Source organism: Macrobrachium nipponense, chromosome 8 (genome assembly GCF_015104395.2).
Source record: "Macrobrachium nipponense isolate FS-2020 chromosome 8, ASM1510439v2, whole genome shotgun sequence".
Lineage (NCBI taxonomy): Eukaryota > Metazoa > Arthropoda > Malacostraca > Decapoda > Palaemonidae > Macrobrachium > Macrobrachium nipponense.
The window spans coordinates 65,878,386-65,892,292 of NC_087203.1; the positions used below are offsets into that span (position 1 = coordinate 65,878,386).

The following is a 13,907-nucleotide window of genomic DNA, read 5'->3' on the forward strand; positions in this document are numbered from 1 at the left end:
GTGACTGTCGTAAAGGCTGGGTTTTGCAATCATTCTCCTATAGTCGCGGGGCTTGGGCTCCCCCCAAAAAAGTCAGCTGATATAGACTCCGTGACGACTTCCGCAATGAGCCATTACAACAGCATTGCGCAAGTCGAGATGAGATTACGCATTTACGTAGTCGTACACGCACGTCACCGATGATTTAGGCCACACCCACATTTAATGGTTTTTACAGGACTGCGAGTTCCATGAAGACATGAAGATTTTTGAAGATTTATTTGCGTAATATTCTGACTTACGTAACGGGATTGTACAAAGTCGAGAATATGGATACCACCTTATACAGGCAATCCCCAGGTTACAGCGGGGGTTCCGTTCTGAGACGCGTTTTAACCCGAAAATCGTAAATACCGGAACATCGTCAAAAATCCTAAGAAAACCTTACTTTTAATGCTTTGGGTGCATTCAAAACTGTAAACTGCTTCTTAGTACATTTTTCATAAAAAAATTCAAATATTGATCATTTTGCATTTTTGGTGCCACATTTCTTCTGCCAGATAAGTGTTGTAGGCGTCATAACCCTGGAACATGCATCATAACCCTGGAAATAATTTCTGATGAATATAATTGAAAGGTGCCTTAACCTCAAAACGTCGTAAGCCGAACCCGTCGTAACATGGAGACTGCCTGTATATATAGTGAATATGGATACCACCATATATATATATATATATATATATATATATATATATATATATATATATATATATATATATATATATATAAAGTCTAAACTAAATCAATATTTTCCATTTACCTTCCATAGATTCAGTGTGTTTTAGACCCCATAAATCTTCTTCATGATCATATCGAGTCCTTGGTTTTGGCCTTTTGTGTGTTGCAAAACTTAATTTTGATTTTAAAAATCCAACTGCCAGGAGTGAGACCAATCGAGAGGACTCCGTGACACAAGGTCGTCTTCGTGATTATGTAAACTCCACTGCAGGCTTCGTTCAGTGACAAGAATCAATGATGCCATAACACTATTAAAAAATGCCTTTCATACTTCTGAAAATCAGGTTGAAAAACTATATAAATATCCTGAATAAAACTTAAAATTCAAAAATACTTATATAATTATCAAATATATTTCCAAGTAGTATTCAGTATCATATTTATCTATATCTGAAGTTCTCAAATAATATAAAGAATACCTACTAAAAATCTTTATTGCAATATACATTTTACTCAGAAAATGTCTTTTCATTTCTTACACTCCAGTTCTCAAATTATATCAAGAATACAGAAAATCTAGTATCCAAAATATATTTTACTCAAAATCGAAAACCGATGCATCTGTGTGTAATTAATTAAGCCCTTGAAATAAATTCATAGGCTGCCAATGCACTTGACACATTGACACTACACAGCCCCAATGCGCACATTGTGGTTTTGCCGAGTACATGGAGTATGTTGTACTGAATGCTGTAACTCGTCATTGCTAGTTACAACTTGAGTAATCAAATGCCGTTAAGTTCAAGAGGCCATTTCGAAATTTTTGTGTGTTGCGCCGACATGGCAATTTTTAAAGTCATCAAACTTGGGGACTTGGTTGCGATTTATGCCAATTTATGGCGAATTGGTTGTAATGAGAGCATAGTGGAGTCGTAATGAGCAAAATTTCGGCCATTACGACTTGCGTGGTTTGAAATCGCCAATGTGTGACCCAGGCTTTACAAAAACCATTAGTTATTTAAACATTGTGAACTATTTAGTTTTCATTCCTTGCTTATTCTTATGCTTATCCTTTCTCCCCTTCTGCAGGAGACGAAGTGGAAGTCAGGACCTGTGTGGAGGACGTGGAAGAAGCCCGCTGCATATCCGAAGTGAGGAAAGGCAAAAGATACAAGATATGTTACTGCAACACTGAACGCTGTAACGGCTCCTCCTACGTAACGGCTACCCTGACCGTCTTAGTGTTGGGTCTCCTCGTCTGTTACAACTGAAGAACATTATGCATCCTCCAAAACTTCTCATTTCATCCACAGCTGTCATTCCTACCTCATCCTTATCTCTTCCTTCATTCCTTCCTTCCTCCCTTCCCGTGCATCTCTGCATGCAACAAAATATCTATGCAACCACCGAGAATTCCAGTCAACTTTGTCAGCCTAGGCATATTCCACAACTGACTATCTGCCTAGATCTATCCCACCTATTTCACTGAATAACAAGATGTACGACAGGGAAGTGCGCATCTTTACTCTTTCTTTATTATGATCACTGGAAATAACGAGGGAAATTTCTTGGATGGTAAAAAAGTTATCTTAATAGTAACTGCCATTTTAGTCCAGTAGTCTGAAAACAAATATATGCAGTGATAATATCAAATAATACTCAACAGTCAATGGCTATCTTCTACAAATGCTACTTAATTAGTTCATATGATGCTCCACTCATCACCAAAGTAAAAAATTTATAGCGAGTGCTACAAGTAATTGGTAACCTAATAAAACTTCAACTCGACATAACTTGTTCAGTGTTCAGGCGCGAGAAGAACCACCACAAACAACCTTGTTCGATGTCCCGTAAGAGATATACGTCCTTCCAGAGTGAAATTATTTAATCTATATATAGTTTTTGTTTCTTTTTCTTTTATCTGGAGGAAATGCACTCAGCAGTCGGCCGTTTGATGTAGACTGGTTGAACGAATACATCTTTATATTACATATAATTACTTAGTGATCCAAATGAAAGTTTACTTTGTGAGGTCGCAATGAGACAGAACTGAGTATTACTAATTTATTGCCTGGCCACGCAGTATACATAGCAGTGTGCAGATGGAAATGGAGTGCCCAACCAAGAGTCTTGCGTCCCGCACACGGGCAGAGGAGAATTCTGCATTTCTTAGCAGTTAATAAAATTACAATAGCAAAAGACATAATGGACATACATTGATGAATTGTATATCGGTGGAAAGGCCAGGAAATTCTACATATAAATATATACATGTGATTCTTGCTGCTTAGCTAGATGAGATACAAGATCGTGATTAGTGGGTAAAGAAGGTCTTTACAAGTACTCCCCACCCAGGACAATTTAATGTTTAATAATGAATAATTGGAAGATTTGTAGAGTTAATCACGATATCTTGATGGTATCAGGAGCCATCCCCGAGTTCTTGATATTTGTGGTTGTGGGGCGGTCTCAACTGCCGAGTCGTCTGGCGTTCCTGCTGGGACGTCGTCCTTCGTCCGGCCCCTAGGATGACCTCAACCTCATCTCGGGATGTCTATTTCTTTGCTTGAGGTCTTTTTTTGTGGAGGAATTCTCGGACATCTGGCAGTCTCCTCTCGGGTTTCACTATCCATCAGGAAGGCTGGCTTTAATCTGTCAACGGATACCCAGTTTTCCCGCCCATGGATGTTGACGAGGTAGGCCTTCGAGTTTCTTGTGATGACACGGTATGGGCCACTGTATGGTTTGGGCAGGGGTGGGCAGCGGTCATCGTTCCTCAGGAACTCGTGTGTGAAGGTTCCTAGGTCTCCTGGGGCGAGTTGTGTCCTGTCCATGAAAGTCTTCCGGCAGGGCGCTACTTTGCTATTTCCCTTAGTTTTCTAAAGGGTGTACCTAGGTCGTCTGGTTCCATAGGGAAGAATTCGCCCAGTACTGCCAGTGCTTCTCCGTAGACTTTTTGTGCAGATTCTTCACCACTCGCTTTTGGTGCTGTTCGAAGTCCTAGTAGGACCCAGGCAGCTGCGCCTTCCAGTTTTCATCAGTACACTGTGCCATCAGTGCCGCTTTTAATGAATGGTGGGCCCTTTCCACCATTCCATTGGCCGAGGGGTTGTATGCCATCTCGTTGTGGATTGTTGTCCCTATCCGGCTTGCCAGGGAGACCCAAGAGTTCTGACAGGAATGCTGAGCCCCTGTCCGTAGTTATGTCGTCCGGCACACTGAAATGGCTTATCCAACTTAATAGTAAGGCTCCTACGCAGGCGCTTGTTGATGCTTCTGCCATTGGGGTTGCTTGCGGCCATCTTGTAGGTCGGTCTATGACTGTTAGGAGGTATATGGCAGGCCTAAATTGTGCCAGAGGTCCTGTGATGTCCACGCGACTTTGCCCGAACCATCTTCGTGGTTGAGGGAAGTCTCTGATGCCTGATTCTGTGTGCCGGGTGATCTTGCTTGTTTGGCATGGTATGCAGTTTTTCACCCATCTCCGCATGTCCTTTTTTATCCCGTGCCACACGAACTTGTCAGTCAAAATGCGCGTTGTTGCACATCCCAATGGATGGGAGAGGCCGTGGATGATGTCGAATACCTGCTTCCTTCGTGATGCAGGTATCAGGGGGCGGGGCGGCCTGTACTGGTATTGCAGAGAAGTGTCGATCCCTGCTCTACTACTGGTCCACTTCAGTGCAGTGAGTGCCATGTGGTAAGCTGGCGTTTCAGGGTCTGCGGCTTGCTCCTTCACCAGGTCCTCATAGTCAATCCCAAAGTGAACTGAATTTATTTCAATCCTTGACAGGGCATTGGCTACCGGGTTCTTCTTCCCGGGGACGTAGCTGATGGTGCAACCGAATTCGGATATAGCAGCCAAGTGCCGCTACTGTCTTGCCGACCACATGTCTCCCATGAAAGCATGTACCAAAGGCTTGTGGTCCGTCAGGATGCTGAAGGGACTGCTGTCTAGGAGGTATTTGAAGTGTTGTGCAAGCGGGCGGTGAGACCCGTCCACTATCTGCTCTAGTATGGCTTCCACAGGTGATGTTGCTGGCATCGGTGGTAAGTCAGGGGGGCGGTGGGGTCTTGTTAGTCTAAGGTGATGGCTCTGGCATGGGCTGCCTTCATCTGCTCAAGCACCCTCTGCTGCAATGTTTCCCACATCAATGTTTCCGGTTTCCCCTTCAGCACCTTGCTCAGAGGATACATGATAAAGGCTATGAGCGGCACAAATCATTGGTAGTAGCTGACCATGCCGAGGAACTCCTGAAGGGACTTGATAGTCTTTGGTGTAGGAAAGTTGCTTACTGCATCTGCCTTGGAGGCAATGGGGCAGAGACCTGTTGGGGAGACCTAGTGTCCCAGGAAGTCCACATTCTCAACACCAAAGGAACACTTGTCAAATCTGATGATCAATCCGTTCAACACGGCCTCAACGTGTCCCAGGTACTCTTCCAGGGAATTGGAGATGATCAGGATATTGTCCATGTAGCAGATGCAGGCATTGGAATGTGGCCTCAGCATTCCTGAAGCCAAAGGTGGAGTAGGAGGAGGTGTATGTTCTGAACGGCGTGATGATGGCTGTCTTCAGGATGTTGTTGGGATTGACTGGCACCTGAAAATAAGATTTGAGTAAAGACATTTTAGTAAATATTTTGGCGCTGTGTTTGGCTCCTGTCGGGTCCTGCCTGTTCGGCAGGGGTTAATGGTCAGGCGTTGTCACCACGTTCAACCAACGATAGTCCCCACAGGACCTCCAGGAACAGTCTGGCTTTACCATGTGGAGGGGATGCCCATGGGCTTGATGCCTTTCTGTAAATACCCATCCTCTTCATTTCTGCAAATGCTTGTTTAGCATCCTGGAGCTTCATGGGCGGCAGGTGGCAGAATTTGGCATGTGTTGGTGGGCCCGTGATGGTGATGTGGTGGTAGATGCTGTACTTGGCTTGTATTCCCAGCACCTGGCGTAGTTCCAGCTTGAAGACGTCTGGGTATTCATGCAGGAGGGGGCTGTATTTGGACGATGCGGCAGCACATATGACTGGCATTCCCGGGCTGGCGGCGAGCAGGCGGGAGCGGCAGATTCAGGTGTGCAGAAGGCGTTTATGTCTGTCCACCAGCTGACCATGTTGTGCGAGGAAATCAGCCTCAGTAGAGAGAACCTGACAGCTGCTATGACGAAGCTCCACTCATACTTATGACCCAAAATGGATATTCTTCGGGTCTGGGTTCTATAGCAGTAGATGGGGCTTCCGTTTGCAGCCGTGACATTGGGCGAGCGGACGCAATCCTCCCTTGACAGCAGAAAGACCAACTGCATGGCTCCCATGTCTACCAGCATTCGGCGCCCTGAAAGCGCATCGTGGATGAAGAATACCACTGGTTGGGATTCCGTTGGTTGCGGCCACTGCTGTTATGGGCAGCCGCCTCTGCGTTTTTGGGAACACACAGGGAGCTCTGCAGTTTCTGGCATTCTTTCCGAATCGTTGGTGGAAATAACACCAGGCTAGATTTGTCCACATCCTCTGCTGCTGCAGCGGCGCCCTTTTTCTGTATGTTGTGTGTGTATCCCCCCTACTCGACCTTCTCTTCTATCAGGCAGCAGGCTGCGGGTACTGCAGCATGCATGGAGGCATTGGTAGCCTCGTGGAGTTTATGCGTGATGTTCACCAATTTCTCCATTGGAAGTGTCTGCCTCCATAATTTGCGCCCTCACCTCCTGAGGAAGGCACCGCAGGAATATATCTCACGATAGGCTGATCTCCATTCTTTTGCCAAATTCGTCACAGTCCGGGACCATCAGGAGACCTTGTAGTTTGTTCCAGGCGCCCTTGGGCAACACGGACCTTGTAGTTCGTTCCAGGTGTCCTTGGGCAACGCATTGGTTCATCAGGTCCAGGGCAAGTTGGGCTCTCTGAAACGGGCATGGAGTATATCTCAATGAGCTTCCTGCGGAGGTCTTCGAATTTGATTTTTTCTGTCTGCGCATCTAGCCAAGGGGTAATTTGATTAAACACTTCCTCGGGCAGCGTCATTATGGTGATATCTGCTTTGGTTTCTTCGTCTGTGACCTTGGCTACACGGAAATGTATGTCGGCCTGCAGGAACCATGATGCGGTATTTTGCCACGAGAATGGTGGCAGCTTTATCGCCCAAGATATCGCTGTTTTCAAAGGCGAGAGGGGGCTGCAGAGGATCTGCAAGTCCTCAGATTGACTTTCGAGTTCCATGTCTGGCATTTGTTACTCTTACACCAAAACGTGAATTAAGCTTTGTATTTGCAAGTTTATGGTATTTGGGGTTCGTCAGAAGTCAAAACTATATTAGTGGTTCCACTATTGACTTTCTGAATACAGTTGATGTGAATCATAAATGGCGGGGCCAAACCGTTCAAACAATCTAGAACATACCTGGAGAGGTACGGCGTAATAGTCTGTTAGTGGTGGGTGGTTTTCCGAGGAAGGAGCTTTCAGAAACCTAAACTTTGTCACCGTATGGTTCCATTAAAGGCTTCTGAAGGTAAGCCTGTCCATAATGAGTCCGTTAATGGCGAAGCCAAAACCACTTTTTACTGTCACTCCTTGGGACACCAGTTGAGGTCACAATGAGACAGAACTGAGTATGTATTACTAATTTATTGCCTGGGCACCCGGTATACATCGCAGTATGCAGACAGAAATGGAGTGCCCGACCCTGAGTCTAGCGACCTCACACAGACATAGGAGAATTTTGTCTTAGCAGTTAATAAAATTACAACAGCATAAGACATAATGGACATACATTAATGAATTATATAGCGGCGGAAAGGGCAGGAAATTCTACATCCAAATATTTACATGTGATTCTTGCTGTTTAGCTTGATGAGATACAAGATCGTGATTAGTAGGTAAAGAAGGTATTTACAACTTAATAAACCAAATTACTCCTTTAAATGTTATGTCTATTCATAATCCTGCTAACTTGAAGAGACCATGAAATAAAAAATGTTTAAGTATAGGAGTAAATAACACGATCGCTGAAGTCATGCCTTAAATGGGTTTTTGGATACACACTATTTCATGAAGAACGCCCAAGCCACGTCAGGGAACGGTGCCCAAGGATAGGGATACATCACTGTTGAAATGTATCTTAATTTGCTTTTAAACGGGTCGCAACCCACTAAAATAATGTGCACAACTCTCCAACACTTTTTACTCTCAACCTCTCTCACACACAATATATATATATATATATATAATAGGATATCTATATATATATTATATATATATATAATATAATGATCTAAAGGAAAACAGTGCAAAGAAAACTACGTTTTATCAACTCCGTAGCGTTATTAATATCAAAAGACATTCATTCGTGGAAGAAATTTGGGTTATTAAACAAGCTTTCATTAGGATCACCAAGTGTTAATATAAAATATAACGACGCTATTCACACATGGATGCGGTCAGTATACCATCAACAAGCCAACCACTTGTTTGCGCATTTTCGCCAGATTAATTAAAACGAAGACGAATGGAACACGGCGATTTCAGACCATACCCTTCCCACCCCACTAGTACCAATCTTGAACACGAAAGTTGATGTCAACTTCGAAAGAACATCTTTCGTGCAGAGTTGCCATTGGTATTAATGCTTCCTTGAGACACTGTACTCCTGAATTACTCTCCTCTCTTTCCAAGGAACGATGTTCCAAAACCCAGCCGCCCATTTTCTGGGCTCAATAACGGCTAGACCAACGCGACCACTTAATCATCACATTCCCAGAGGGAGGAAAAACTTCGGCCTCTGTTCCTCAAAGGGAAGTATTTCGTGCCTTGGGGTGAACTTTTTATCCCTCGTCTGATAAAACTCGTATAACTCAATTGGCAATTACCAATACTCGGGCAACTATTTTCAATGGAGATTTCACTAGGCAAATCCTGATGGGATCTGAAACCAGCCTGTATAATGATTATATATATAATATATATAAACATTATATATATAAACATATACTATATATTAATATAAATTAATATCATATTCACTATATATAGAATACCTTACACCCAAAGAGAGCTCAACTTGTTAAATGCTTCTACCCTGGCCAGATTCTAACGTATGCCTTTGGCTTATAAACAACGATGAAACGTCGAATTTACCCATCAGGTATCTAGAGAGATATGCAGTGATATCGACTTTGCTGTAAATATTCTTCTTAAATTTGGGTTCGATACTTAAATCAAAATCAGGCAATCTCCACAGCCGAGTTCAGTTGCAAATTTTATTTCAGTGCTCAGTCTAACGCTCTTCGGTATTTATAAACCGTACTCTAGGTTCGAATCCTCGCTAGAGCAGGAGCACTTATCAACTATGATTCCCTCAGGGTGTAAGTTATTTCCAAGATATAGTGAAATCGATATCAAACGATATTCGTGGCTAAATATTTGGGAATATAGAAAAAAAATTATGCGTATACTAGTGATAAAATTCAATTGTATATATATATATATATATATATATATATATAATATCTATATATATATATATATATATATATATATATATATATATATTATAATTATTCAAACTGAGGGGCTGCAACCAAACTATCTGGTAGCATAAACAAATTATTCATTATCCCTAGAGAAAAACACCACGGGATCAGTTTAACATTGGGCCTCCAGGGTTACAGCTAGTATATTACCTAACCTCCACCCACCTAACCTCCCGCATCCTTCCTGGCCGAGGCGGGCGGTGCAGCACCATCCCCTTGACCTTATTAGCCTTGCATGGTGATATTTCCTAATCCTCCCTGATATAACTTGACCAAGAGGTAATATTTTAACACCTTCCCACTCAAGCTAACTTTAGTTAAAACAGCCTCGAGGGAAAGATGTTAAAGTGATCCCTACCATGAACACATTTTTTATATAGTATATAAAAACACACACACTAATAGAATGGGCTAATCTAACGACACGCGACTAAGTTGGCTTCAGCTTGTCGTCGCACTTGGACGTTCATCAAATTTTGGCGTCCATCTTGGCTGTACAGGAGCCATTGTGCGACACTGCTGAATGCTTCTTGTGAGGCCGAAAGTTAAGAACGTCATACACACTTTTTGCATAGGTATATTTTTCAACGGTCCCTCTAACTATCAACCTTGACCCATATTTCAGCCTTACGTTCTCATCCCGAAAGCCAAGACCGGTAAGAAAAGGAAACCTAAATAATACTAGGCTTATGGCCTATACCTGGGTACTTTCAAGTAATGGCTTCTACCTTTAGCAAACCAAGACATGATAGCACTGTTCCCCACTCCCCATCGTAGAACCTTGACAATCCACGAGAATTTCTCAAAACCTTATTTTGTTACATTCCCTTACCTTATAGGGTGTATAACAGGAGAGACTACAATCTTCGCAAGGTTTGTTGTTCAGTGTGCGCACGAGCAGAGAGGTTATAGACGAATGCAGATGTTTCTCATTCACCCGCCAAAGACAACGGGAGGCGTTCGTTAACAAAGGTTTCCTTTCAATACTTAGGAAAACCCACAAACATCCAGTCAAGTCACGTCCCATATTTTTTTAAATGTAATTCATAATCCTTTTAGGAATGATTTTGCATAGTGGGATATAAATCTGTCCGTTTGTTTGTGAGATACTGTCACTTAATGCAAAATTATCTTGAATGAACGCCTCCTTCCCTTAGGGTACGAGCATCATGTATTTCAGAAATCTGCGCCTGACTTTTTTATCTTACGTCTTGTATGAAATTTCATATCTTTGGTAGTGTGTAATTTTAGGCGATTTGTAGGAATGCATGAACTATTGTCGTTTCGTCGTCGATATTTTAAAGAAAAGGGTATGGAAAAGTGAATTTTTATAATCGCTGGAATAAAAGAAATCCCGCTTATCATCATTACCAGTCTGTGGACTACAAAATCCTGAAGCTGAAAGAATGAGTAGTTAGAAATTTGCTAGAGTCCTTCCGCCCATTGTATAAATGAGTTCATTTGATTATCCATTTCTTCATTTACCTTACAGAGGAGATCATTTAATCTATTTTTCCTCTTAGAATATGAGTCTGCGCCAGAGCTATTTCTTACCTTAACTACTTCTCTACGTTCCTTTTTTCTTTTCTAGTAACGGATCTAGGTTCAGACTGACGAGCGAAGGAAATGCGAGAGATTCTTTCTTTTATTGACACTGATTTGTGAAAGGACTTCATGTTGAAGAGTGCTTCTCTCTCTCTCTCTCTCTCTCTCTCTCTCTCTCTCTCTCTCTCTCTCTCTCTCTCTCTCTCTCTCTCTCAGCTTTGATTGAAAGAGTCGGCTACGATTTCCCCTCGTCAGTTTTTGCTCGTTTTTCCAAGTTCTCGTCTTCTTTAGAAATTATCTAAGTCCTGCCATTTATTCAGATGGTTATGAAAATTCATTGTGGTTTACTACCTGTTATTATCATTATTATTATTATATCATTATGGTTATTATTCAATGTTGTGAACTTGTGTATGTTTGTGAATGTAATGTAGCATATGAGTCTAATCAAGTATTCACTGTCACAATGATAAGAATATCCTCCAAAGGATATCATATATCTCTCTATATATCTATTTTCCATCTATCTATCTATCTCTCTCCCTCACTCTCTCTATCTCTACCTTCAGTCAGACCATTAGTTTAGAGAACACCCCAAGTGGTACTTATCAGATCTAGGGTTTTTTATAATTACATTGTTAGATTTCTAGTAAAGGAAGCATGCTTTGGTGAGTGGTAGCGACACACGCGAGGAGTCGACACAATTCTTCAGCTTCACTAATTAACAGATACATGACACCAGCCTCGAGGTAGTTATTCGATTCGGAGACCTGTACTACAGGCAATCATTACCATTCGATTATCTCTGATTTTCGTAGAACTTAGCAGGTAGCAGCTGTCCGGTTCGCTGGTGATTGTTTTACCTAAATGGTTTTTATCCCGAACTATTTTCCAGTTAATTCAAAGGTCAAAATCAAGTTTTTCTTTACACCTCATGAACTAGGGTAGTGAGAGGCTCTTGTCTTCAGAATTTGACACTGCGTCCAAAATATTTTAACCTTGGACTACCTTTCAAGGAACAGATTACGTTAAAACTAGATTCACTTTTGGGTCTTTTTTTTTATGAAACTTTAGAGGTAGGTACTCTAAGGGTTGATGAGTATTTTTCCAATTACTTTTAACCTTGGGATATTTTCAGAGGCCGTATTTCAATCGAGAGGCCAACTTTTTATTTCATTTTCCTATGATTCTGATGAAACAATAAGTTGTAGGCTGCAATGATTGCATGTCAGTGCAATAGCTTTTTGTAATATCGATGCCAAGTGGTAATATCTGTTTGTCAAAGCAGGCACGGTTAAAATCTATACAAAACTGTTGCTAGATAGTTTAGATTAAGCTAGCCATATGCCAGCACGGGCTCTTCTTCCTGAGCAGACCATGAAAAATTATTGACTCCGTAGACTTTTTTTATAGCTCATTCCCTTAGGTTCTCGTTTGATTAAGTTACATGGACAGTTGGTCTTCTTACTGCCAGTATTCATCAGAGCCTGTCACTCCATATGTTCGAATGGTTATCCTTATGTCAGCTGCTTCACAAGAAAATAACTTGCTGGTGTTACTGCTAGCATATTTGGAAGCATGTCACTTCAAACTCTAGGCTGATTATTTTATTACATTAGCCCCTTTTGAATTCTTCGTCCTGCAGAGAGAAATCGTACTATGAGTAGATCAAACTATATTGCTATATTCCATCCCTCCATTTCTTATTTTCCAAGTACAAAAGCTATGGTAAATTCTTCCATCGTTAGCATTTTCTTCTTCTTCATCGTGAAGATGGGATGTTGCTATATCACCTAAGTAGGCCTACGCACAAGACACGAAACTGGAAACCCAACTTCCACGCAATCTTCTAAAGAAATTTCGAATATTTCTTTTCAGTGTAAGAGTCTGCGAAGGACTTTTTATAGGTCGGAAAAACTAGCTCTCATTCCATTCATGTGGATTCTTTTCCTGCACGAAATATGAGCATAGGCTCGTTAAATTTAGGTGAAGTTTGATTCCTTCATGTGCAGAAGATATACCTGGATCCCGTTTATGTGCATTTTGTGAGTTTCAGTTCCTTTTATTTCTCTTGAGATGGGAGATAATTCCTTTTTTGCGTAGGTAATTTGAGCCTGGCTGCCTCTCGCTGTCCTTGGTAGAGCTCCATCACGTCGTCATGGTGACAGAAGTCATTTGCGTTCCCTTGGCTTTTAACTATATTAGAAATCTCTCTCTCTCTCTCTCTCTCTCTCTCTTCTCTCTCTCTCTCAAAAAAGTCGCTCTTACGTGCCGTAAACCTGACAGACCTCCAAGACACTCCGTTCAAACTCACGATCATCAAAATAGCAGAATTTGCTGAACCGCCAAAAAAATTTAATCCAGATCAACACGGGTTCGTAATTATTGATTTACCTTCCAGTGAAAGTCGTTCTAAGTAAGAAAAAAATAGGTTGAATCCTGTGGTTTTCCGTTCTTCGCTTCTCTTGTTATTGAAAAGCGTCATTGAAGCATTCATCTCTCCACATATATATATATATATATATATATATATATATATATATATATATATATATATATATATATATATTTTCCCTTTTGCCTTACAAGCAGTTTTATTAGCTTTTATTTTCATGTCTGATGAAGAGTCAATATATAAATTTGGAAATATTACCACACATTAATATACTTGATTGCATCGTTATCTGCATCATTGACTCAATTTCTTGTCTTTCGTCTTCTTCTTCAAAAATGAATCCCATAACTCGGTCAATCCAATGAGAGGAAACCTTGTTTAATTCTACTTGAATTCAAATTCTTGCAGAAAACTCATTATGTACCTATGGGTTTTTACCAACTTAATCTTGTGACTTAGCGAAGAGTTATGTATTATGTATTCAACAGGTCCTTATCTATGTGTATACAGTATATAGTTATGCATTGTTGTCCACATTGTCCTATAGGAGTTAAGTGATAAACTAAGTTTTAAAGAAAACAACCACGTTCCATCATTTTCCGTGAGTTCTGTCTTACCAATAGAAAGCTTCATGTCCAGCCAAGTTTTGTGCTTTTGATAACAGTTTTAGTGATTTAGCATAACGGACAATAAATAAAAAATGACCTTCATTATGCATGCAAC

The 13,907-nt window shown here is 41.3% G+C and overlaps 2 protein-coding genes across 3 annotated transcripts in view; one reads left to right on the forward strand and one right to left on the reverse strand.

The window, feature by feature from the left end:
- Positions 1-7,914, forward strand: part of LOC135222813 (uncharacterized) — an 86,577-nt gene extending 78,663 nt beyond the window's left edge. For both annotated transcript variants that reach the window (XM_064261119.1, XM_064261118.1), the window contains exon 5: positions 1,807-7,914. In XM_064261119.1, coding sequence (XP_064117189.1) covers positions 1,807-1,988 — 182 coding nt within the window. In that variant the 3' untranslated portion in view covers positions 1,989-7,914. The remainder of the gene's footprint in view (positions 1-1,806) is intronic.
- The window catches only part of LOC135222814 (mitochondrial import inner membrane translocase subunit Tim8 A-like), a 316,936-nt gene extending 306,766 nt beyond the window's left edge, over positions 1-10,170 (reverse strand). The window contains exon 1 of the mRNA XM_064261120.1: positions 10,077-10,170. The gene's annotated coding sequence lies outside the window, so the exon portion shown is untranslated. The remainder of the gene's footprint in view (positions 1-10,076) is intronic.
- Positions 10,171-13,907: the final 3,737 nt, after the last annotated feature.